General features: G+C 39.3%; 1 protein-coding gene across 1 annotated transcript in view; it reads left to right on the forward strand.

Annotated features, from left to right (window-relative positions):
- Positions 1 to 27059, forward strand: part of LOC119899362 (zeta-sarcoglycan) — a 422063-nt gene that overhangs the window by 312453 nt on the left and 82551 nt on the right. The window contains exon 4 of the mRNA XM_038713897.1: positions 14752 to 14839. Coding sequence (XP_038569825.1) covers positions 14752 to 14839 — 88 coding nt within the window. The remainder of the gene's footprint in view (positions 1 to 14751; positions 14840 to 27059) is intronic.

A 27059-nucleotide genomic window follows, 5' to 3' on the forward strand; every position in this document is an offset into this window, starting at 1 on the left:
GAAAGCAACTTTGACCCCTCCCCCTTCTTCTCTGGGGAGGAGAAAGGAATTTAGAGTAGCTCCAAATTTATTCAATATAAAATGCACAAATCCATACCGTTGTTCACTACACAATTCAGATCAGTCAGTCAGTTCATTTATATAGCCTTAAATCACAAGTCTGTTCCCGAGGGCTTTACAATATTTGCAGCATACAAGACCCTCTTTCAGGACAGACATGCAAAAGATGTTAATGAACAAAAGTAGAATTGCAGTGTTAATATACAGAATTTCAAGATGCAATCAAAACCATTTAATCTGCAAATAATAAGTAACAAGAAACAAAATATTAATAATAGGTTTTTTTTATAACAATATTCAACTAAATACTTCATACACAAATAATAAGTGAGTCTATTACTGCAAAATATTATGTTGAAGGTGATAAGAATAAAGTTAAATCCAGCAAACCCAGCACATATAAGAGGCAAAGCCAATGAAATAAAATTCACATAGAGTTAGAAGAGATCTGATGTGAGTGCTGCAGTTTGTCATTAATAACACACAATGCAAAAACAGCTGTGGAGAAAGACAGAGAAAACACTGGCTGAGTCTCCAGGAGGATAAAGACCCAGATCAAAGTACAGTGGATGAAACATTGACAGGAGCCATGAACCAAAAGTGACGGGGAGTCCTAAAAAAAGAGAGAGGAGAAAGGCAAGAGAGGGATAGAGAGGATGTGAAATCACAAGACCACACAAAGTCCAACTGTTCGCATATAAAGCGAATTGTTGCAGGTCCCCCTGTTGGAATTCTCAGTAACAGAAATACTAAATACCAAATTATCGTGAATATCCACTATCCAGCCATCCTGATAGATCTGACAGCATAGTTCAGACTGAAAATGTGATCCACATTTCAGAACTTTTCTGATATCATACTTTAAAAAAGGACTGAATGACAGCCCTGTACAGATCTTTCAGAGGGAGTACATACATGTAGACGTAAAGCAAGAAGTGAGTAACACAGCAGAGGGAACTAAGATTAAGGACCAAGCACTGGATGAAGATCAAAGTGTGATATAACAAGAATGTAAATAAGCGAGGGATCTTCAGTTGCCTGAAAAACTGAGCGCTGCAAACTAATTGAAGAGAAGACACTTGAATGAGAGATCAAGGAAAAAGAAAAATGTCAGAAAGAGAGAGATGAAAGAAGTGTACTTCAATCTTAGAAAAAAATCACATGTCCACATGCTTTTACTTTCCCATCCTGGTCCAATCACTGGACACTGTTTACTTCTTACAACTAGTGTTGCATCTTTCAAAAGTCTCAACTTCAAAATCATTTCTAGTTTGTCCTGTTTCAACTTTCTTACCACTGGATCCCAGTTACAGCATTTTCGTCCTTGTTCCAACATTGGAAACCAGTCATCACCTCTCTGCCATAGTGACAATCATAGTGACTTCATCACAATGTGACGAAGTGAAAGGGGTCGCTTGTAATGACAAACCTATGGAGAATTATTGCCTGAATCTGCAGCTCCCCTGGATAGCTCATTGTTAAGTCTTCCAGCCCACAACTTTACTGTTTTGCTTCACTCTCACTGCTCCCATAGCATCATTTCCGGTTGCAGATAGAAGCAGTTTTTAGCGAAAATATTCTAAAAACCCACTGTACACTACCTGCTCAGCACCAAACAGCAGACAGACCAACTTAGTGGCTAAATGGTGGATATAGTGGAGCATATAGCAGCTAAAGAGCCAGATTTCTCCCTACAGACTTGGTATTAACCCCAAAAACAGAGCTAAAAGGAGAATATTTATATATATACAAATTTTGGAGTTACTTTCATCAGGTGAAACACAACTTCAAATGAATGTAAAAATGTTCCTTTGTAACTGCTGGATGTGTTTTGCGCTGCCACCAAGTGGCCAGAAAAAAACACTTACTACAGGTTTAATGTTGTGTGACACATGTTTTAAATCCTTTGCTTTGTCATTTGGAGAAAGTAAGTCGCTTATTGTATGCTCTTGTCTTCTGACTGCTGTTCCAACTTCAAATAACATCAGTTCGTTGTTTTCACCGGAAGCTATTTCAATAATGTACTACTTTTTATGCTTGAAAACCAATTCTAGCCTACTCTTGTATCTCTCCTATTGTAGTTGCTGTTGTTGCCCATCTTTGTCAAGCATTCCTACTGTATGCCCCATTTTATGCAATGTTTCGCCATCAAGAGAATCCACTTCATCTCTCTCATGTCCCACCCTTGTAAACCATTCCCAGTAATTATGAAGGCAGCTATTCGACTGGGGATTTCATAACATGGCTGAGAGCTCTGCAGAGATGGCAATATTAGGAAATCCCTGTCATAGCAACGAGATATTAACAACCACAAGATATACTTAATTGCTAGAAAATGAACCAGAAAGACCCTGAGGAGCTTTGATAAAAGCCTCAGATCGGGAACCAAATGCAAACACTAAGGTCGCCCCACTAAAGAATGTTAAAGATGAGGTTTGAAAAAACAATTATTTTCCTCCCTTTATTTTATTCATGCAAAGAGTGATAAAATTGCACAAAATGTTCATGGCTAAACAAGCTTAGTGATTTAACGTTCCACAGCAAAAGAGCTAATTGTTGCACTTGATTAGTTTTTGGCATAGCATAAATTCTCAAGAATCCGGGAAGACAAACACTAAAACTTTTAGCTCATCTGAAAAAAGTTCTGAAATATCTGCCCAAGTCCCTCTTCACAGTATTTCTGAAGAGAGAAAGAATTGCACAGCATTATTTTTCTTGTACTATTTAACAGGATTGGGTCTTTATAGAAAATAAGAACATGAATACTCCCACCAGCCTCAAGCCCCCAGTGAATTGGAGTATTCAGTTTGAAGCAGCCACATCCCTTCCAACCCTGCTCCTTTGGGGGGAGAGAGAGAGGCCCAGAATACATTATTCAAAAGCTATAGGATAACAAGCTGGTGAGCCTGAGCTGGATAAAAGACACATAAGTAAGAGTGGAGAGGAGAGAGAGATATATATATTTAATTGACTGGTCACTTGGAACGTAGCACATGTTGATGCATTTAGGTACTCAGTATGTCACACTCTCTCTTCTCCATACATTAATAACTATGTCCTTGTCAATTCCATTATTATTTACTTCCCTATTTCACTTTTTTAAAATTCCTGCACTGTCTGTGATCAGGTTTGAAACCGATAACCGTGAGGCAAAGGATAAGCTAGTGCATTCTTGGGTTATATTTCCCCCAGCAATGGGTAACTGTGATCTAGATTAGCGCTGGCACCTGCAGCCTTTAGGCTAGTAATAGACCAGTAATGTAAGTGTTATTTATCTGTGCCAGCTTTCATAGCTATCTGATCTGTCTTGCTTTGATGGAATGGATTGTCCAGACTTTGTAGAGGTGACAGGGTTAAAGAGAAGAGTCTGTATAGCCATTAAAGGGAAAATGGGCTTTAAACACACACATACATTACACACACAAGCTCCCATATACCTGTGGGTTCAGTACAAATGAAAAAGGATCTGTTATGATTCCCGGGGGAATTGGATGGAACAGAGACAGCAAGGAAACTACAAGAAGAAAGAGAGGGGGAGCAATAAAACATATACTATAAGGAGCTGTATCAGATGTTAAATAAATTTTGAAATAAATTATATCATTCCAAAGATTGCTATTTGGAATCCATGACTCAGCAGCACCCGTCTCAAAGATCATCAGATGTGCCAATGAAAGCAACAGAACACCAGTCATGTTGTGAATTTAAAAGAAAGAAACAAATTTTGAAAGTAGTTGTCAGTAAGTTGTTCTCAGTTACAGTATTCAGGAGACTGCAAGTCAGTGTTTGTGTGTTTGTGTGTGTGTGTCAGCCAGAACAGGTCTGGACCTTGATCAATAGTCTATTAACAGCAAGACATGTCTGCGTGGGCAGGCATAAATACACACACACACACACACACACACACACACACACACACACACACACACAAGCACAAGCCCATATACATTGAGACACATACAGGCGAACAAAGTCAACTATTTGTTGACATACATTACATACACACATTGTCTCAGACACAGGGCAGTCTCCATCCACACACACAAACTTCTCCAGAGTTAACGTATTTGTCTTTCACCTCAAGTATTTGTACCACAGGGGAATATTTCATGGCAAATGGAACATTGCAACTTTATCTGCTCTGCTCTGCTCTCCTCCTCTGTCCTCTCCACTTATCTTGTCTCTTCTCCTCTCCTCAACCATGCCACAGGACACAAAACTTGAGAGAAGATTTGCTTCTATGGGGACAAATATGGCCGCAATGTAGCCAGCCATAGACATGTAGATATGGTTGCTCTGTGCTGCATGTGTGTGTGTGTGTGTTTAAATGAGATTTACGTATCTAGTTCCTTATTCTTGTTAACAAACTGCATACTTAATGATGATGTATGTTTAAGGGTATTGACCCTGAGTGTGAGTATGTGCTCTGCAGAATATTGGATGTAGTATCTTGTTTGGAAGCGTACATGCCTGCACATATGTTTTACATAATGGATTAGTTCTGCTGGTTCATATTGTAGTCTCTCCAATCAACATCTGACTGCGTCATTTCCATAACAACACTATAGATCCCACTTTTCCTCCATGCAAGTTTAAAACAGACACAGCTGTTATGGCTGCATGATGTTCATGGCGTGCATTTACACTGCACACACTGAGCCACATTTCATTGCTAGATTTGCTCTGTGTACCCATGTAGCGGTTAATGTAGCGGTCAATTTACACTTAAATATTGGCGTCAGTAAGGTATCCATACAAAAGCTGGTGTTTATGATTAGTGATGTCCACTTAGACAAACACTGAAGACTGAAAAAGAATGATTACTGACTATTTTTTTATTTAATGTTTGTTTAGATGTGGGTCAGTGGCTCAGTAGTGAGCACTGTTGCCTCACAGCAAGAAAGTGCTGAAGGTTTAAACCTGTTAGCCAGCTGGATCCCTGCTGTGAGAAGTGTTCATGCTCGCACCGTGTCTGTGTGGGTTTCAACCTGATGCAGACTTGTCCATAATAAGCTGTCTGTAAATGTGAACGTGAGACTGTTGTGCTTTATTCCTGCAATGGACTAGCAATTTCTCAAGGATATATATTCCTTCCTTCCGCCCCTGCATAGAATGAGAGACAACATTTTGGGTTTGGTATAAAACAAAAGCATCCCAGCAAATACTGCAGCTGTCCTTCCGTGAACACCAACCTATGCCACTCCAACATGCATTATTAAGTGAGTCTGCAGGAAAGTAAACAAAAAAGGAGAAATGACTACTAGGTGGGAGTTAAATAAAGTTGTATGCAGTTGATAGCATGTACATAGTTGTCTCTCCCTCTCTCTCTTTTTTTCCCTACTAGTTCTTATCTTATCATTTCCCCACAGGTTTTGTTCAGCCTCTGCCGAAATTCTCACAAAAATCTTTGACTAATGCCACAACAGTATCCTCAGATTGTGTGCTTAAGACCATTATATGAAAATGTATTCAGCGCTCTAATCTGAAATGTTACGTAAAAATCCCTCAGATGTATTTTATCTCTAAGCCCTCAGGTTGGAAGGTATCATTTGTAAAACCTCACTTGCAGGATGGTTTTTGCAAATCTCTGGAATATGAAATACATGTTTTGTTTTTGTTTTACCAGTGGCTACAGCAAAATGCTCCATTCACCACAGATTTATTGTATTTAAAGAATCTCTTTCATATACTTCATTTACTGTATGTTCAGATGATGGGGAGAACAAGGCAAATCAAATCATTTGGTGGGAGCAGCCACATCCTATATCAGTCAACCATGCAGAAATCACAGATTTACAAAGATCTGATGCACATAGGGAAAGTATACATATTTTGTGTATATATTTCAACCTTTTCAGGACAACCTGAATTACACATTGGAATAGATATATGACATTAACAACCTCCAATATGTGGTGCACAAATCACAAAAGCGCTTCATCCAACTTCAATCTCCTCTAGTATTTCTTCCTAGCTGGCATTTTTTCCGCAAGCTGTGTGACTTTGTTGACTGGTCCCTTGAGCACCATACATTATGGTCGAGAAGCAGAAAGTAGAGGGCTGACGTAGCGGCTTCTGTTTATAAATCTATTTGGTGTGTCTATCTCCAAAACAAATGCTCTGAGGTTTACCCTCCTCTGCCTTCCATCTCTATCTCTCTCTCCCTCCTTTTTTTCTCTCTACTCGTTTCAAGATTTATCGCTCTGCAAGCCTGTAGCCGGGAGGTCCCTGCTTACCTCTACTTCTCGTTCCCACTCTCCAACTCTCCCTCTCTGCGCCCCTTTTCCTATGTCCTTCCCCTCTATCAACCTCTCTCACCCTGTCTATCTTTCTGTATCCGTTTTCCCCTCTGATACAGAACAATCTATTCTTCGGGTATCCGTATGGCAGAACGAGCATTGCCGCTTGGTGGCGCAGTGGAGCCTGTAACTCCAATACACAGTACTAGAACACCCATTAAAAGATTTGTCAGTGTTTTGCCTAAGACCTGCATCTCAACTTTTCAGGAATAGGAATAAAAGCAGCAATTTATACAACTAATGCCCATTTTTTTTAAAAACATGGTTAAGTTTATTGATGTGGTTTTACTGCAAAATTGGGATATTGTTTCCTTTTGGTGGAAATTATGTTGAATTACAGTAAAGTCAAACATTTGAGCTAGAAGGTCTCTGCAGGATTTTACAATGCTAGAGTGCAAGGTTATGAATCTTTAGTTGAATCACGAAGAGATTTCCGGAAATTTACAAAAAGACAGCATATTATATTTCATCTAGAGGCAAAGCTGGATAAATGGTTTAAATTGCTTTAGGTTGGTGTCTGGAGACTTGCAAATAGCACACACCTGTGCTTATTGTGGTGATGTAGAAGCTTACTGTGCTGTAATAATAACTGAATCTATTTTTAAAGGCACTATAGGCGTACCTCTCTCTCTCTTTGTTGTGTCTCATTTCCTTAAATGCAGAGCTCTGTTGGACATTAGTATTTAGATTCCTTAGCAACTGAAACTGTTGTGTATAAGTGACGTGTGTCAGTGTGACAACAGTGTCACAACAAAATGAACGATGTTGAATGTTGATGATGAATTTGGATATGCCTGAAGACAGGCTTGTCACACCTCTGATTATCTGAGATGTTGTTGAAGGACCATACTTTCCTCCTGGCTGTTGCCAAAAAACGAGTTTCTGGAAGCTAGCTGGCAAAAAATACTGCTTTAACACATGAACATGTAAATGAAACATGTGTTAAAGCAGCATGTGAAGCTATCAATACTTTCACATCAGTGCAATAATGTGCGACATCTCTGTTTTACTACAGATAATGTTCCTTGTTACTTTTCACAGTTATCTGGATTCAGAGCTCAGCAGAGCCCTGAGATAATCCTCCCAAAGAAACAAACTTCCTGATCTTAACAGTCTTAACTGTAACAGTCAAGACTGACAGGTAACACTGTTACCTCATTTGTTCATGTCTGCCTAAGATTTTGATTGGTTACCCCATGTCCCAACCCAGCTGCCTGATTAGAGGTGAAATCAAGTCTAGTTTATTTACATGATCATTCATTAACAAATGAACCAGAAATAGTTACTAGAGGAATCCCCCACCAGAAGCACAGTAAAAAGCTGAGACTCATAATTAGGCAATTGGATTAAAACCCAACCCAACCCTACCTTTATAAAGCAAATAAAAGATTTCTATGCAATAGGTACCTGACACCCTTGCTCATACCTTTTAAGCCAACAATCTGCATGCCTGTTCTCCAGCTCCAGCTCAGCTTGCCAGAGCCATGGTTTCCAGCAGCAGCCAATGAGAGCCAACATAAATTAATAAAAGTTTTGATAAGGTTTTACATGGACTGTGACACTTTGGAGACGGGGATATTAGAATATGAGTGTAGATTTGTGTAAAGATGGCTTTCAAATGATTTTAATTGCATAATTATACATGCCAGTTCGATACAGCTCCATTTAAAATGATTTTGTAAAGAAACCATGAATAGACTATAGCCAGCACTTCCATCAAGCAGCATGATTGTTTAATGTTTCTGACACAGCGGGCTAAAATAATTGCAGTAATTTACAGAAGGCTCTGGCCTTCAATCTTAGGCTTGAGGCCTTCACATTCACACAGTCTGCATACACACACACACCTACACGCACACACACAATGATCTGACATGTCTTGACTGGCCATCTATCACTCAGATTTAAATTGTTTAATTGATCTGTTGACGCAAGGCTTGTACAGGATGCTGATGACATGTTAAATAGATGATAAGGCCCCTGAATGCACATCAAGAGCCATGAACATATTAAATCCAAGTACCCAAGAGAGCAAGCTTGTGAGCAACCCTGGTTTATTTTCTGTTGTTACATGGCCGTGGGGAATGAAAACAACAAATTAGCACCGCACACCAACAAACACATCACTTATTTAATAGTCCTTGCTAATTAGCTGAATTAAAGTTGAAAGAGGAATGGAGGGACACCACAGGCACTTTATCACACACTGTTTGATTGGTATTCTGTTTTAGCTTTGGCTATATACTAAGTCCTTGTACATTTAAACTGCCCATGTCTGTCTTAACTCCTCCACTCTAGCTCATTCACCATTTTTCTCTAGAACATTTCTTATCACTATTACTCTGTCATATCTGTCTTGTCGTTATTGTTCACTGCACCTTCCTAGTAACAGCTAATGATCTATAACAGTGGGGATCTTCAGAAGTTAATACAGAAAAAAAGAAATACAGATGAATGAACATATTTAGATACTATATATAAGGTTTCCAAAGGTCTACTGCTCACTTAAATTAAGAGTGTTATCCTCTTTCAAAGAGCCTGCAGTTTAAATTGCAATATATCTTTTGAATAAGGACCATGGCTTTTTATTGAAGTCTATGCATCAGTATGCAGTATAAGAGCTTGGGCTGCAACGTCTAGATTTCCCTCTTTTCAGGTAGCAATATGAAAATGTGCTTGTGGAGACTTAAGGTGCCTATAATTGATATTTTGATAATAATGTATCAATAACAAATGTGAAAACAATGTGACAGTGTGTAACGGGTTGTTCTTAGTGATGCACAATACAGAGAATTATCACCTGAAACTGCAGTCCCATCAGCTTTTATGGAGCTTTATAGTGACTTTCAGCTCACTGTTTTTCTATCTGTCCTCCATCTTTACTATGTTGTCTCACTCTCAACGATCTCATGATGTCATTTTCGGCTAAACAAGGCAGCTGTAGCGAAAACGCCATGATGAAACAACTGTACACTACCTGCTCAAACAGCAGACAGACAGCAGGTGAACTGAAGGTGAATCTTAGACTTACGTTAGATGGCCAGAAACACATATTCAAAATCTCTGTTTAGAGAGGGGTAAACAAGCACAGAGAATGTAAACAACCTACTCTTTATTTTGTGTTTTCAGGTTTCTGAGAGAAGGTTTGGAAAAAAATGTGTTTATTCCATCATTTAAAAACTTAGAATATGTACTTTGGTTTGGGGGAAAATTGTTTGGTAGTGCTCGCAGAAACACTCAACACAACCATAATAGTACATTGCTTAGTTACATATTTGATTTCCAATTTGACTTGGAAAAATCTGACTCTAACCACAGAGTCAGACTGAATGGCCATTAGACAGGTACACTGGCTGATGAGATGGTGGTTTTTGGACTGTCAGAGAGACAAGATAGCTGAAAGCTTTTTATTGGATTGACAGCCAAAAGTATCCCTTGTTAACCGCACGTCCATAGCCTTTTAGATAGAGAGACAGACAGTCAGTCAGTGAGACAGAGTCAGGAGAGCTAAAAGCTGTTATTAGGCTGATTGCAAAGATGAATCAATCAAATGTATCTTGTATGAGGCTTGAGTACATTCCTGTTGAGATGAATACCATATGAAGTTAGACAGTGAGTGAGAAAGACCATAAGAGACAGGAGAGCTGAAAGCTCTTATCAGAACGATGACTAAACACAAATAACCAATCACATCATTTATGGACCTTGAGTCCAGAGCTGTTTAGGCTGGCAAGTCAGACAGCCAGTCCGACAGGCGAGCTGAAAGCTGTTATTAGGACCCATCTGTAATTTGTGGCTGGAGGCTGTGATGATGAGCCACCAGTCCACAGCTTACCTGACTAATTACACTGGCTACCTCAGGCTGACATGCTCCGTGCCTATGTTCATAATCAAAGTGAAATTAAACTATTAACTGAATTAATGGCGCAGTTTTGTATGTTGTGTCAGCTCACACGAGAGAGCATAAGGTGTGTGCCTTTAGTGTATTTTATTTTGTGCCTCTGTGCACATTTTACACAATGAGGAGAGATTTATGAGGGGGACACTCAACACAAAAGCAAGTGGGACAATGCAGAGAGCGGGAGAGGGAGATAAACAGAGAAGTAAAACCGAGCATGAAGTAAACATCACAAATGATGCATGGTGCATGTGAGGAAATGCATCGGCTCACCAAACCATATTTATTCATTGATTGATTTATTGATTGATTGATATGATTATCCACTGGTGCTACCAGCACTACTGCTGTTACCACATACATTTTACATATCCAGGGATTTGTTTCTTGTAAATTTCTCTACAACAAAGTGCCAGCTCTACACCCTGTCTATGACTGTGGCCTTTTGGAACAGCTGTAAACACTTTCGACGTCACACAAAATAGTTCTTTTGGAGCAAACTCCTGCCTTAAAATCTACTACTACTACTTCATTCTGCAATAGCAAATTTGGACCACTAATCTAGTTAGTTAGTTAGTTAGTTGTATCCCATATCTTGACAAATTAGCCTTTGTCTCTTTTGAATGTAGTTTACTGTTGCTCCTCATTATTCCATTGTTAAACTTGAATTGTTTTCTTTAAAATTCGAAATGGGCTTGTGTTAAATATGTGACTACACTGCCCAAGGTTATTTCTGTCTGTGGACTTGAATTATTATAACACCGTACTGCATATAACGTAGGCTAGCTGACGTAGAAATATGTGATGTGTTTTATGTGCAATTGCTGTAGGGAGCTTTCATATTGTATTGTTTAATCAGTGCGCTTATGCATAATTATTGTGTGTGAACGTGGCGTTAGATGGTGTTGAGACTTATCTGAGGTGGAATCTGTAATCATTGTGAGGCGGTTGCCAATTGGCCACAGCGAGCTTTGGCAGTCAAGATAAGAGCGTCTGTATTTGCATGTGTTCAGCTCTAGTCTGAAACTGGCATCAAAAAGTGGTAGTGCCATATTGTCATGTATCAATAATATATGCAATTTCAGTGCAAATAGCAAGAAAACTAGACACCTAGAACATGCTTTGCCCACACACACATGCACACAAACGTACACACATACACACACACAAGCACACACTTCCCAAAGTCTATTATAATTCAAACACCGACTGAATTTCTAACATCAGATTTTGTAGATGTATCACCCGATTAATATCAAAAAAATTAAACAATAACCATTATGCAGTGTAAAAAACTTTTCAGTTTAACTCTAAAAACATGGCCAACATCAAGCTCACACTGAAATGAGAAAACATCAATCATCAAATATCATGCAAACCTCGCTAAAGATCAGAGCTTTAAAAAAAGGCTTTCATGGAGAGAAACGAACCTTTAATGACAACTAGCTGAATACGCTCTCAACACATCAAATATATACAGCAATATAGTGTCGTGAGTTTTATTTCAATACATTAGGCATGTTGTTTGTTTTGCATTTATACATGGAATTAAACAGAACTGATAGACAAAAAGGAGCCAAATATGTATAGGGATAAATGTGTATTGTGTGTAAATGTGTTCGTCAAACTATACCAGGTATATACATACAGTTTTCATATTGTAGGTGTACATATGGGTTTTTATTAATTATATGAAGCTAGTGTCTATAGCCCATTCATCTAATTGTGTGAACAAGTCTTGAACATTTGTGCAGTGTCTATTGATTGATGCAGAGTGTGCGCCATACAAGCTGTCCACATAACTTTTTGAGACACTTGAGTATGTGCAATGTCTGAATGGATTTCATCAGGTTATTGCCTGGCAAAATTAGTGTAAAAAAGCACAGGCACAGTCAATTTCACAGTGGTTTTGTGTGGAGACATATATACCTCTTAACATTCCTGTAAAATTCATGCAAGACGCAAGTTCAAGGCATATCCAAAGTAAATTGAATGTAGTTCTTGAACCATTTAGAGTATATGCAAGGTTTTGGGCTTCTCTGGAAGATAACACTCTGCAGTGTCTAACCCCAGACTCACACAGGCGGCGTGTGCGCCGAGTTACGGCTGCGCCACGGTTTTGAACCGTCCTCAGCCCTGCCTCAACTCACACTGGTAGCGTTTCAGCAGTGGAGCGTTTAGCCTGCCCCACATTGTTAATTGAAATTTTGTTGATTTAGTAAGTTGTCCTTGATTTTTGTGCTTCTACCGTGGTTAAGAAGGCTACATAGTTAAACTGTTTCTTTTTTTGGTCTGTTTTAACTGTATTTATTGTTGCTATACGATCGGGAGTCGGCACAAGGTATTTTATTTTGAAAATCGACCGGATTGTCTTTGCTGTTTCTGTGTCTGACTTCCTGCCCGGCTCATCTGCTCGGTGCTGCTTGACGCGTCTTCCGTGAAAAAATAGATTCTTCGCGCAGCGGAGCGGAGAGCTGCTTCTGGGACGCGCTGCGGTGCTTCAGGTGTGAGCGGGGGTGGGCCGTTGGAATGTTTAGAACATGTTAGGCCTACATATATGAAAATTGTTAACCAAGGTGATTTTGCTCTTGATGGTGTGAACTGTGGATAGCCTCTAGGTAGAATTCACAATTTTCACATCAAGGACAACATATTATTGTTACCTGCTCCTACGTTTCACACAAGCACCACCAATCTGATTGTTTGGCTTTAATCACCTGTTGTGTAAATAGACATTAGCGGCTATGTAATATGCAGCCCCCCCCCCCCCCCCCCCCCCATGCATTTGCATATGATTGCTTAATTAAATAAGACTGTCCATCTATGGACGCACTTCTAAATGTCCTGCACTAAGTGAATGGAATCAGGCCTGTTCATGCACACTACCCATTGAGCTAGAATGATTCAAAGCACATTATATCTGTCATGCTTTACAAAGCGCCCATCGCTTTAAACGGAGTGGAAAGATAATATAGTGAAGCCTATCACACGCCCCGTTGAAAATAATTAATCCAGCACATATGCGTTAGATAACAGATGAGAGAGGCAATGCACAATAAGCCATGTGCAGCACTCACTTGTTGTTTAGCAAATTTGTTACCTGACTCTGTATGAGTGGGTGGTGTGTGTCTTTGTATACATGCACAGAGGCTGGGGTGTGTATGAACTTGCACCTGAGCACTCATTTGGATATTAGTGTGTGTGTGTTTCTGTGTCTGTGTTCACATCTAGAATGTGTTTGTGTGTGTGTGTGTGTGTGTGTGTGTGTGTAACCCATGTGTAGTCACACATAATCTGTGTTTGTCACTGCTTGTGTTGTGTGTGTGTATGCTTTGTGTGTGTGTATGTGTGTGTGTATTCTGTGCGTCCATAACTTGTTTTTGTCCCTCGCGCTTGTGCAGTGGTTTGTGTTTGTGTTTGTGATCAGCCCGTCCCGGGAGTCTCTGGACTCTCCAAAATAGAGCACATACAGTTGTGACATATTAGAAATTCGGTCTCGACTCGCGTAAGCAGACAACAAAACAATGAATATCTATCAATAACAAATAGCAAAACAGAGAGGGGTGGGGGGCATGAGAGAGGGAGAGTGTGAAAAGGAAGGAAGCGGGGGAAAAAGAGGATTTTTCCATTTCAACGGATCAACGACTTTCCAATTTTAACACAATTCTCATTTGGAATTCAGACCGGAATGCTGCAAGATATTAATTTGGGGAAATCAACAGAGAAATTGGGTCACCTGTGAGCTATTCATTTCATGCCGCGAAAACAAATAAGCAAATTAAAAGAGAGAGGGAGAGAAGTGAAGGGAAAGAGAATACAAAGAAAATTATGTAATTGCAGAGATAAAATGAAAGGGGGAAGGAGAACAGATGGAAAAGTTGGTGAAGAATGTGAGTAGGATGATTATGCAGACTGATATACACAGTAGAAGTACAGGGTAAGAGAAGTGGGCAGAGTCGGGGGCAGAGAACAAGAGAGAGAGAGAGATAGTGAGATGTTTGATTGAGTTTGGAACTTGGAAATGGCAAATATGGGGTTTGTATTCATTGCATATATCCACCGAATGTAAACTAATGTGGACAACGTGTGGCCCAATCAGACTCTAAAGAGGAGAGCAGTGGTCAGGGCCACAGTTGCATTTAGCTCGTTTAGGTTGAGCGATAATTGCCTTTTTGCACACATACACACAGAGAGACACATGGTTGCCAGACACTCTTTTAGACAGGATGCTGTTTTGAATAGATTATGCAAATGAAATGCAGAGTGTGTCAGACTGACACAAGAGAGGGAGTCAAGTGTGAACGATGAAGGTTGATGCAGGTTAATGTAGTATTGACTGGTGCCCAGAGGGGCGAGGGCAAGGGCCACAGGGAAGACATGTGTGAGTATAGAAAGTGAAGGTATATCAGTATACATGGATTTGTTTGAGTTTGAGTGCGAGAAATATACACTTTACTGTTGTCTTAATCTTCCTCTCTCTTACTTTCTCTTTAGGACAGTCCATTGATCCTCCAGTCAGACAGAAATGTGACTGTCAATGCTAGGAATGATCAGGGACAACTGACTGGTCAGCTAACCGTGGGTAAGACACACACACACACACACACACACACATGTCCTGCATGTACTATATTAGCAAGTAAACTTTTTTCAAAACAACCTCCAAACCAGATAATTTCTCCAAGTTATATTGCTTTGTTTGTGCTTGAATTCCTAAATGCATTTTACCTCCTTCTGTTTACCAAACTAAATGCTATCTGTTTCCATTAGTGTATCTCACTGAGGCCGACAGCCGTGCTGTTTTCTCAACTAAATCATTTTTCCATGCTCTTACTGGATTAGTGAGTGCCCAGTGTCTTACAGAAGACGTCACTCACAGGATATATGACACATATAATGTGCAGCACGTCCTTATACCAGAATAGGTTGTTTGCCAGTGACTACCATAACTACATGACCGTCAGGTGTACTGGGCCTTCTGGGCCTGTACCTCTGTATTTTTGGGGAGCACTATCTGATAATATGAGAACATGCATGAAAAGATTGTTAACAAATCAGATATTGTAAAATGTGCATGTGGAAATCTTTGATGCAGGTTAAGTGAAGAATATCTGGGTGTACAGTGTAGCTTTAAAGATTCTTCTCTGTCATGTCATGTTTATCTTTCTACAGTCGACGAGTAGAGAGAGATCAGGGTCAGTTTGATGTGTTAAAATCTCTTGGCTCTGCTTATAGCTTATAGTAGCAGTGTTTTTGACAGCATTCAGGGTTTTGGTGAATGAGAGAGGAAAAAAATAATGTGGAGTGTCAGAAAAAAAGAGCTGATGCAACAGTTTGTTATTGATTTTGGTTAGTTATTGGAAAGTTGAGCAGCTTTGTGAAAAAGAAACAATGGTTGTAATTTGGATTTAATGTGCTCAATGTGGTTTCAAGTTTTTCTGTCTGTTAACATTTTTTTTGTAAGTTGTCATAGTAAGCATCACAGTGTACAGGTTCTATGGCCGTGCGCCATTTGTGCTTCAGTCCTTGACAACCAGATGAGCTATTGAGTCAGTTTTAATGGACAGAACATTAAATCACTGGTAATACAGTCAAGGGTGCCAGTATAACCAGTAAGAGTCCAAAGATTGATGAGCAGTTGCTCAGTGAGAAAGGTGACGGTCGAGGCATCAATATTTTGACTTATAGAGTGGTCATTCAAAAAAGGTGGACCTGAAGAGATACTTAAGCCGAGGATGAGAAGCCATTCAGTTTGTAGGGTGATGAACCAAATTTAATGTATCAATTAATAAGGCCTTAAGTGGGAGCTATACATTATTCACTTGAATATAAAAATTACAAATTGCAGTATTGTCAGTTTGTGTCACCAGTTCTGACAGATGTGTGTGTGTGTGTATATATATATATATATAGTTCTGATGTATTTTTGCAAGACACTGGGCCCTCACTAATAGACTAAGGGCTAGTGACAGAGGTACCAGGATTATGATGGCAATGGTTAGAGTTCAGAGCAAATTAAATACGAAATGTTGTTAGCTGTGGACTTTTGTTCCTGTCTTTTGGGGATTTAATATAGTCTCTTTTCAAATCTCTGCATTGCAAAAGTTCATTAGCCACTGGTCAGCACTAAAAAGGCTTGTGAAAAAGTCAAAGAGAGAACGCAAAGATTTTTTAGGCTATCAAGTGTCACCTTGTGGACATTGTAGTAGTCCTGCTGCAATTTAATTATCTCCCTCAGAATATGGCTGGGCTTGTTCAATTTATCTTCTACATTAAACATTATGTATATGTAGTTTGGGAAAGGGACAGAAGTAAGTGTTGTCAGTTGACCATTGACAATTTTTACCAGCTTAATGTGTTCTTATTAACTTTTTCATACTATACGCACTTTTACTTGATGATGATGCGATTAACTTGATGCCTTCAAGGAAAACAGATACTGTAATGTTAGCCACAAATAAAAGATCCTCACAGTTTGTGTGACTTTTAAAGGACAAATCCGACATGATTAATTCCTGCTGCTTAGCTGCTTTTTATCTTGCTCATAAGTGCTTGCCACATAACTGCCCAGTCCTTTAATTATGTCATGAGGTATTTGCAGACTTTCATTATGTTTTGTGTCATCTTAATGTTGGCCTATAGTGAATTACAAGAACGTTACCCTAATCCACGACATTTTTGTCCCCTAGAAACAAATTAAGTAGTTAGTTGTCCTTCTCTTATGTCAGTGATTAGGTCTGTTTAGTTTGGATAGAACTGCTGTTGAGATCTGGCTGCTTTTTGATGCTTTCAGAAACAGTTTCAGATTCAGCATGTGATTTGACAAAGTACTGTAACAACACTGAAACTGTATTTCACCCCTTCACTACTTTCTCATGAAAATCATACACCAGTTAAGAATTAATGATTTGCTTCCCACCTTACATCTTGAAGATGCTGGAAAGAAGCATCTCCAAGATGTACATTTTTTATTAGTGGATTTGAATCACAAATAGATCACAGCAGTACAACAAATCCATCATTGTGGATGACATCCTATATCTAAAGAACATCTTATTTTATCCCATCTTCTCTTCTCTTCTCTTATTCCCTGGACCTGACTTGTTGGTTTTGGATGTTTCAGAGACTGAAGATCATTGCCTAGTAGCATTTATAACCAGACAGGTGAGGTGAATGGTATTCTCAGGTAGAAAGCTCCTCTCCACTGTCTTTCTCACTGATGTGATCACAGCATATAGATATTCATCTCCTGTAGGCTGGCCAGGTACTTGTAGTGTCTTTAAACACACACACAGTCTTATCCTTTCTGACACTTGGAAGGTTAGAAATCCCTAACAGCTCACCTCATGCTGTTAAAAGCCCCTAAAGCTGCTTTCCTCAACAAGAAAAGGTCTTTAATGCTTATGTGTATCTGAGTGAGTGTCTGCGTGTCTACCTTGCAGTCAGCAGAATCAGTCTGTTTTAAAACTCAACGGCCAGACAACTGCCAACTTAGTCAAGCAGCTAGAGGATGACATGAAAAGAGTTGTATGACCTAACTTGCACAGTCAGACACCCAGTTGTCATGCATAGAGTCACTAGAGGCACTAATGTGCACAGAAACACAAAATACACACAAATCCTTAAGGCTGAATTCCACCGGCAACACGGCAGCATCACGTTCTGGCTGTGATGCTGTTGCTGAAGCTGATCGCGGCCATTCTAGACAAAGCTTTTGATTCCACCAGATGTGTGATGTGTGTTTCAGAAGTGTCCCGGAAGTGGATCTCTGCTCTGCTCTGCTCTGCTCTGCTCTGCTCTGCTCTGCTCTGCTCTGCTCTGCTCTGCAGAGAATACATGACCAGTCTATTTTTCACAGAAGCCGCAAGCTGCACAGTGCAGATCCAACCAGGCAGGAAGTCAGACACAGAAATGGCATAGAGAATCCGGTCAGTTTTCAATATAAAACATCCTGTGCAGATTCCCAATCAACAATACACACAAAACAGGCAAAAAAGAAACCATTTAAATACGTAGCCTTCTCACCCATGGCAAAAGTGCAAAAATCAAGGAAAGATGACAAAATCAACTAAATCCGAGCAAGTCAACAAAATCAGGCTGGCAAAACGCTTCGCTTTTGAAAAGCTCCCTGTGGGGTATAAAGCTGTACAGAGAACGGAAGAAAAACAGGTCGCAGACTGGTGGATTCCAGGGGTTATATGCTCACATTTTCACACACCCACACAGCAGCTACAACTTTGGGCTAAGATTCCCCAGACACAGGAAAACCTGCCAAGCCAGTAGGAGTTCCATCAATAACCACTTTGTGACAAACAAACACACACACACACACACACACTCCAAAGACCTCGCCGGCTGGCTGATGAGATGGAATGGGACAGAAGGAATGCCCCTGAGGAGTTTCTTCTATTGGGCTTGGGAAATCCCTTGGTCGCCTCCTGTTGACTCTGTGCTGATTCAGCAGCACATTTAACACACCCACAAACAAAAGCACACACTCTCTCCTCCTCTCTCTTTCTTCATTATCCTCATGGGGATACTCAGAAATCTGAAAGTAAGACAGCTACTTCTCCACACCAGACACTTGCCACATAGAAAGCAGAAAAGTTCCTCAACAGTTCATCTCTGGAACTTACAAGAGGAACAGCTCGCTCTAGCTTGTACAAGAGCTACAGGATCCTCACGGTCAATGGTATGGAAAGGTGAGATTCTCACAAACGTTTGGACTAGCACATTAACACTGAATACCAAGACACATGTGTGCTGACACCTTATTACATATGGTTAAAATATATTAATTTGAGCTGCATAGAAACAGAGGGGAGGAAGGAGAGAAGGGTGCCAGTGCTGTGGTAAAATCACTGCATCTGCAGACACCTGTCAAGATGCTATCTTAAAGTTTTTTTATGAGGTCAGTATGATTTATTGATCAATATAAATTATTAGACAGAGGTCAAGAAAATGTCTGCTTGGAGAGAACATTGGTTCTAATTGCGATTTTAATAGATTTTCTTTTGTTGGGTACTTGACATTTTCTTTTGTACTGTATGTCAGCATCAAGAGGTAACTGATGGATGCTGAACTTTTAGTACTTTCATTACTCCAACTTGTTTATATTGTGGAACCTATGCGGTAACACACTAAAGGATAGCAAGTTTGCCAGAAAACAGGGATCGAATTTTAATCTTTTTGCCTTCAATGGTGTCGATAAAAATATTTAGGGAGTGCTCACAACTTGCCATAACCAATTGAACGGCATAAAACAGACAGAATAACACAGACTCCACATTTACCTAGGGTCCAGCTGAAGACCCATCTTTCGATAGAGAGGGTCTGAGTACATGTGTTGGCCTTGGGCTTCCCATCTCAGTTTACTGCTCTCTCTCTCTTCTGTCTTTCTTTTATCCCTTCTCTTCCTCCTCGTTGCTGTCAGCTCGTTAATGTGAGTGAGAACCTGTCATCTTTGTCTTCTGAATGGCTGACCATAAAAATGATGAGTGACTTTGGAGTTCTGAAGCCATACCCTTTCACCCGCCTAGGTGATGATGTCTCTCCATTAGAGGACAACAGAGCATGCAGTGGGATTATAATCACGGAAGGAACACAGATGTTGCTCATTCACTTCTTACTACTGATATAAAACAACCTTATAATCATCCTTAACCATCCTGTTATCTTCAACATGTTTTATCCTTGGGGTCAATTTAAAGGAGACCTATTATACTGCTTTGCTAGTCCTATATGGTAGTTCTGTGATGTAGGCCTTCATTTCAGCCTCTGTCTGAAACAAGCTGTCGATGCTCCTGTCTCTTTAAGCCCCCCCCCCCCGAAAGCCCACTGTCTTCTGATTGGCCAAGCATGTTACCAGGCTGTTGTTGTTGCTGAGCAGGACAGACTGAGCGTTGCTGTGCCCGGTTGCTGTGCGGAGCAAATGACCATATATATAACACCGGCTCCGTCTGGCTTGGTATGTCATAGAACGGAGCCGTTGGCAGAAAATGCAGTTCAATACAGAGCGTTCAGAACAGGAGGAAATCTGAGGTTTTGGCTCACAGGGATTTCTTTTAAATACTTTAACCTCATTATTTGACGTTTTGGCCACATCTAACATGAACATGGATGGTGATGGTGCAATGGATAAGACGCCTGCCTTTGGTGCGAGAGACACAGGTTCAATTCCCCACTGTGACCCCATCCACCATTGTGTCCCTGAGCAAGACACTTAACCCCTAGTTGCTCCAGAGGTGTGTGACCTCTGACATGTATAGCAATTGTAAGTTGCTTTGGATAAAAGCGTCACCTCAATGAATAAATGTAATGTAACATCCAACATTGTAGATAAGTCATAAAATATGCAAAAGCATAATTGGTCTCCTTTAAATCTCCATAGAAAGATTAGAATTACAATTATTACCTAAGTTTATGTGTCAGGTGCTTAATGTCTGTTTGTTGAATACCAATATAACCCTTAAAAAAATACAGAATACAGATTACACAACAATGGAAAAATAGGAAAATCACCATAAATTCAATGCCTCCATATTGTACTTCCAATATAATATATAATAATATAATATATAAGTACCCCAGGGTGATTTCCCAGTGTACACCTGCATATTCCAGGCATAGCAGCACTGTGCATCACACGCTGCCAGTATTTTGATACAGTGTGTATTGTCTGAAGGAACAGTGGCCACTAAATGCAACTTTGCATTACTGCAAAGCCTGCCTTGTTTTTCTGTCATCAAAGCTCATGACACGGGAGAAAACATGGAGGGGTGTCTTCAGAGATACGGTGGCTAGAAATATTCAATTCCAGTGTTGGCATTACAAAGGCTTGTTGTTGCTTCACCTGTTGGCTCGTACACTCCTGCCAAAATGAGCAACCCATTGTAGACTTACAATAGGGTCACATTTAAGTCTTTCCAACTGTCCACATACACACACCGCCTCTCTAAGTTTGTCATTTCAAGTATATCCATTTCAAATGATGGTGTTATGAAGAGCTCAAATTATCATTTTACATCTTGGACATGGCTGAAAGCGTATTTGGTGTTGCCCATAGCCATTTTGATCACATTATAATAAGCACTAAGTCTATCTTGACATAGACTTAGTGCTGACATTTTTGGAGATAATTTTGGGAGTATTTGACTCTTGGAGGCTGAGAGAGAACAGACATGCTGGTGGATGAGAGAAGGAGGGTCAACACCAAGGGTTTCATTCTCATCAGAGGAGGATGACTCATAATCAGGGTCTTCCTCAACATAAGTCTCAGACACGTTCTCCTCCATGTCACTTTCACTGTCAGAGCCATGATAAAACCTTATTGGCAGGAAACCTTTGCTTAGAGTTAATTTTTCAAATGAGAGGGCACACAAATAAATGGTTTAGAAGGCTGCTGTCCATTTTTGCCCCTCCCCCACATCAATGAATATAAAATTGCATTTGATAGTGACCTCAATATCAGCCAAAACAAACAAAATGTGTAAAATGTTCATAGTGCTTGTATGTTTTATCCAGCCGGGGTTGAATTGACCTCAAAGAACACAGATGTGTACAACACCAGATGTGTACAAAATTTGTACAGGACATTGAGAACATATCATCAAGTAAATATCATGTGTAGTCAGCTGTCCTCATTATATAAGGAAAAGTTTGCAATATAAAACAAATTAGAGATGTTAGACATTGAATGAGTGTAAAATTGACCCCAAAATACAAGGGTTAAATACCTGCTTTCACTTACATTAAAGAAAGCCAAAAATACAGTAATAACAGATGAATATAGCTTTATTTTAGATGGTTTAAACATGAGGAAAGCTGTGCTCCTGGAATACCACAGAGAATAATATTGACAAGTGCTTAAACTGGCCCGCTATTGTTCACTGTTTATTTTCCATTCCCAACCTCTTTACCCCCGTGTCTCTCTCTTGGCACAGAGTGTGTGTTTATGTTCTGGCCGTCTTATTGACTTTTCATTTTTCGCAAGTGCATGTTGCTAATAATGAATGCTCTTTTTCTCAGGAGCAGGAGAGGTGTTGGTAGCACTTATTACCCTTGTGTATGTGTGGGGGGTAATTTATGGTCAGTTTTAAAAAAGAATTAGCTGCAGAAGTGCAAATGCATCTGGGAAGAGAAAGGACAAGTGTTGGTGGATGTATCCAAATGTGTGTTTGAAAAGTTTGATTTTGGGAAGTGATATGGTCATATTGCTTTACACATAGTGTGAGGGTCATTTAATCGTACAATACCTAAATAAAAAGAACCCCTCAAACTTTAAAAGTGAATTTCAACACTGAACTTTTCCTGTCTACCCTTTTCATTCCCCATTCAACACATTCACACATGATCCCTCTGTCTTTCTCTTGCCCTTTTCCTTCTCGTTCCCTTTTGCTCCCTATCTCATCCTCTCGTCCTCTTTTCTCTTGTGTAATTTTTACCTTACACTCCCCCTTTTTCAATCATGCATGGCCATCATCTCTTATTAAACCAATGAATTCCCTGCTGACCTTGTTACCTTCTCCTTAACTCTGGCTTACATTTATCACTTCATTATCTTTACCCTCTTACACTAATTATTTTTCACTTTTATCTAGGTGTAATCACTCACCTCATTTCTCTGGAATTTGGCTGATGTATCTCAAAATGCAGCAAAATTAGGGGAATAAAAAAAGGCCATACAGAGTAATAGATGGTTAATGATTTGTTATAAAAGTGGGGTGAATATGGCAAGAGAAAGTCAAATTCTTTCAGGAATTGTTGTAAGACTATTTATGGGTGGATTTATAGCTATAGAAATATAAGAACTTATAAAATAAAATCACATTGTTCTTTCACCCATTCTCAGAAACATGGCATTGCTTTGGCAGTTAAACAGTTGAATGTCAGCTAAAATTGGTTTCTGATTAGTGTGCGTAGTGAGCACTTGCAAAGCCTTGCATAAAATTCAATTGTTCCATTACACACAGTCTAATTATGAATCTACATCTTTGCAAATCCCCCTCTGAGAAACAAATGATGTACATAACAATCGTATTTCACAGTGATCACATTTTCAGCTAGAGTGAGATCTTTCTGGCTTGATTTGGCTGGCTGAGAAACACAGATACTAAGTAGTCTAATTTTATCACGCTCCCTCATCCAGTCAGTGAAGTTCAGACAGCACGTCTTCCTCATTTTATATTGCCTCCCCATGATCAAATCAATGGTTTTAATGAAGCAATTAAAAATACATAGAGCTGAGCATTAACAAACTGGAATACACTTAAGGGGCCATCAAGGACTCAGTAATGGCATGGATTTACTACCATTGTTGTCATTTATCCTTATGACTGCACTTTAATTGCACCATGGCAAATTGTCTGCATGCTGTTTGGATGCAATATGGCAAATATTGTTTTCATCATTTGTTCATGTGTGGGTATGTTTATCTTAAAGAACTATAGGCTTCGTACTGTGTGCTAGTGGTTGGACACAATAATAAAACGACAGATATATAGCCCTTCAAGCATGAGAGCACTGTCCCTGCCTCTGGGGTTGCAGGCACATACAATAAAGAATGTTTGGAATAGGTTTTAATTATATTAAATATAAGAGACAACTTTTTCCATTTTTAACTGAGGCAGCTTAGTATTCAAACCACTTTCAGCTGCCTTTGTGGTGTCCACCATTGGAGGTGCTCTAATGATACATCACATACTCATCGTTCCTCTAACAACCTAGTGGTTCACACACTTGATAGCAGAAGATGGAGTCATGCTACAAATAACAAGACATATATGACAATATTGAATCTAGTAGATTTGCACCATATAAAAATTTCAAAAAGCTTATGTTTGTTTTTCTCTTTAGACTTTGTCGGCGAGGCATTGATTCAATGGTATAGTAAATTTTGATGTGATAGTTTGCTGTGTTGTTTTATTGGATTGCATTATATTGTAAGGTGTACCTTTTTATTCTGTCCACTGTTGTAGCTGCATCAGATTATGGGCACCATTAAATGTTTTATATGTTGATAAATCTGTCCTGAATAAAACATTTTAAAAGCGACAAGATTATGGTTTATGCATTGGAAGGAGTTATACGACCATGAACAACAACATCTGTTTTCTCTGTGTTTAATAAAAGGGCATTAAGTGTTGCTCTGTGATGTAAGTCAAATAAGATCCGTGTGGTGCCTTCAGGCAATAAGGAAGACTTTAGTAGTGTTTATGAGCATGCAATGTTTATTGTAAGAATAGCAGAAAGCGTCCAATTTATTGTTTGCCATTAAAGCAACAATGGTCTGTCAGTCTCTCTTACCATCGAGCTTCACATCTGCACAAAATCACTTTGTCAGGAACTGAGAAAAGTAGTTTTATAATGTCATCACTGCCCATGGAATTCTTAAATTTGCAATCATCCAGTGTTCCAACTTGCCCCAGAGACCAATCTAAGGATATTGGTTAGCATTTCCTAGATGTGATACTGTTAAAGTCAAGCCTGATCAAACTGAAGTTTACAGAAGTTTACAACCAACAATAGTGCAGGCTGACAAAACATTTTCTGTGGGACACACTTACGATGTTGAATAGCATTATGTTTTTCCGCATTGTCTGTGTTAAAAACATAATGCAGACATAACATAATGCAGAGTGCACTATGGTTGAAGAATCTGCCACAAGGTCAGAGCAATGACTCAGTATTCCTTTAAGTATGTTTAGAAAGCAAACATTTATAACTGTGTGCATTTTAAATAAAAGGATAGAATGCCCAAGCTCCCTTCTAGACTTGCATTCAATTTTGAACACTGCTACATTCCCTTAGGCACTATTGCTATGTTGCATTTTCATTTTAGGCACTAAGCTGATGCTGTTATCCCAAGGGGAATTTCAATAAATTGCAAATAGTGGAATATGATGAATAAATCTTTGTTATTGTGAGTTGTGGAGTCATAAACGTGCAAGGAACATTCATGTATTAACTTAAGTTGGACATCATCTGTATTCTGCAAAAAAACATTTAATGTGAGCGCCACACTGCTTAAAAGCAGGTAATGTAAGGTGGCACTAGACTTTTATTGCAAATGTAAAAGGTCAATTAATAAAATGTCTCAGTTAAGGCTCACTAACTCATATTTAAATGCAAGATTATTATCTCTTGCAGCTTGCATTTGCCATGACTTCAGGATATTAATGTAATTATGTTCACAGAGGCATGTAAGTCACTAGAAAGCCATAAAGATCAGATATAGCCTAGGCCACGAGTGCAACTTTCCAACAATGGAAACAACTCCAGATTGTCTGCTGTGCATGTGAATTGGAAACTGTTTTGTCCTATTTTTTTCTTCTTTTTTAAGTCTTGTTCCTAGGTCATGAGTTATAATATAATATTATTGGGTCTGGGATTGGGTCTTGCCTAGAGGCACAAAGACTCACTAAGATATTAAGTGATCCCATAGAGAGCCGTGCTGCCCCATGAGTGACAATGTGCATCACTTGGCCCACAAAAGTTGCCAGCACAGCAACTGGTTCTAATAATTTACCGTTTTATGGTTTACTTTTCCATCTTGTTGCAAATAATGAAAGACTCAGAACAGAAGAACACTTTGCACATCTATTTCGTAAGGCTACGTAGGCGAGGGAGTAGTACATCAAATGTTGCAAATAAACTTCTGCACACTGTCTAACTTCACTTTAGTGAGGCTTACTTTGGTAAATAAGGCTTATTGTCACATAAGTGTATTACATAAAGCAGGTTTAAGGAGTTCAGCTTAAGTTACTATGCATCCCTCAAGCCAAGCCTGATCCTACTGACAGGTTTGTTTTCAGGCTTAGCTTCACCTTGAGCTTACCTGGTCAGTTATAATCTATCAACATAATGCAGCGTTTCCTCCAAGCTTCCTTCTGGTAGTATTTCATATTTGTGCACTGTAAAGTACACAACTGCAACTCATGTCAAATTTATCAATGTGACACAGGCTGTAGTTATTTCCCACTTTAAATACAGTGCTCAGACCTTCTGCAGGGTAAAGTACAGTATCTACACAGTATTGTATTCACAGTAATATGTGTGCTTTTAAACGTACAAAAAAACAGCTTTTCTTGCTTTAGGCTATTTGAGTATGTTATTCATGGACTTGAACCCAAGATGATGAATATTTAGTGTGATGCACTGCAGAGTTCAGCAGCATGAAGATCATCTCTACCTATGTCTAACTGAGTCTACTGGATGTGCACAGGTGTTCTCTTATGTGCTGCTCTTAATATTTTATTCTTCATGCTATATGTTAAATATGTTCTGCCCTGTAGCCATGAACATTTCTGCTCTGACTTTATGTCCTCATTGTGAATTGATAGATTGGAGCGTTAATAGACATAAATTAGTCTGATCACATCAGCTCTGGATTGCCTAAATTAAACAGCTTCAGCCTTTCTCACCCTCCTTTATAAAACATCAGCTTACACGAAATGGTTTCTGTCACCAGGATATGATATTTATGTGAGCAAGCGCATACAGAGAATACTCCTGATCATAACCACAACAATAGTCTGCAAGCAGACATTCACTGTGATGTCTATGCTTCATATCATCATTGACAAAGAAACAATGCTCAAGGAAGAGAAAAACACTGTTGACAGATTGATTAAAAAGTTACGTATATGGGATGCACAATGCAGGACTGATTTGAATCAACTATTCAGTGATTCATCAACTATTTTTTTAAGGTTCTCTTTAAAAGAAAATCTTCAGCTGAGTATAAAGAGAAGAAAAGATGATTAACTTTAGTTTAGTAAATAGGGTTGTCTGTTTAATGTAGG

Source organism: Micropterus salmoides, unplaced genomic scaffold, assembly GCF_014851395.1.
Source record: "Micropterus salmoides isolate LMB-PRFRI ecotype aquatic unplaced genomic scaffold, ASM1485139v1 Ms_hic_scaffold_12, whole genome shotgun sequence".
Classification (NCBI taxonomy): Eukaryota; Metazoa; Chordata; class Actinopteri; order Centrarchiformes; family Centrarchidae; genus Micropterus; species Micropterus salmoides.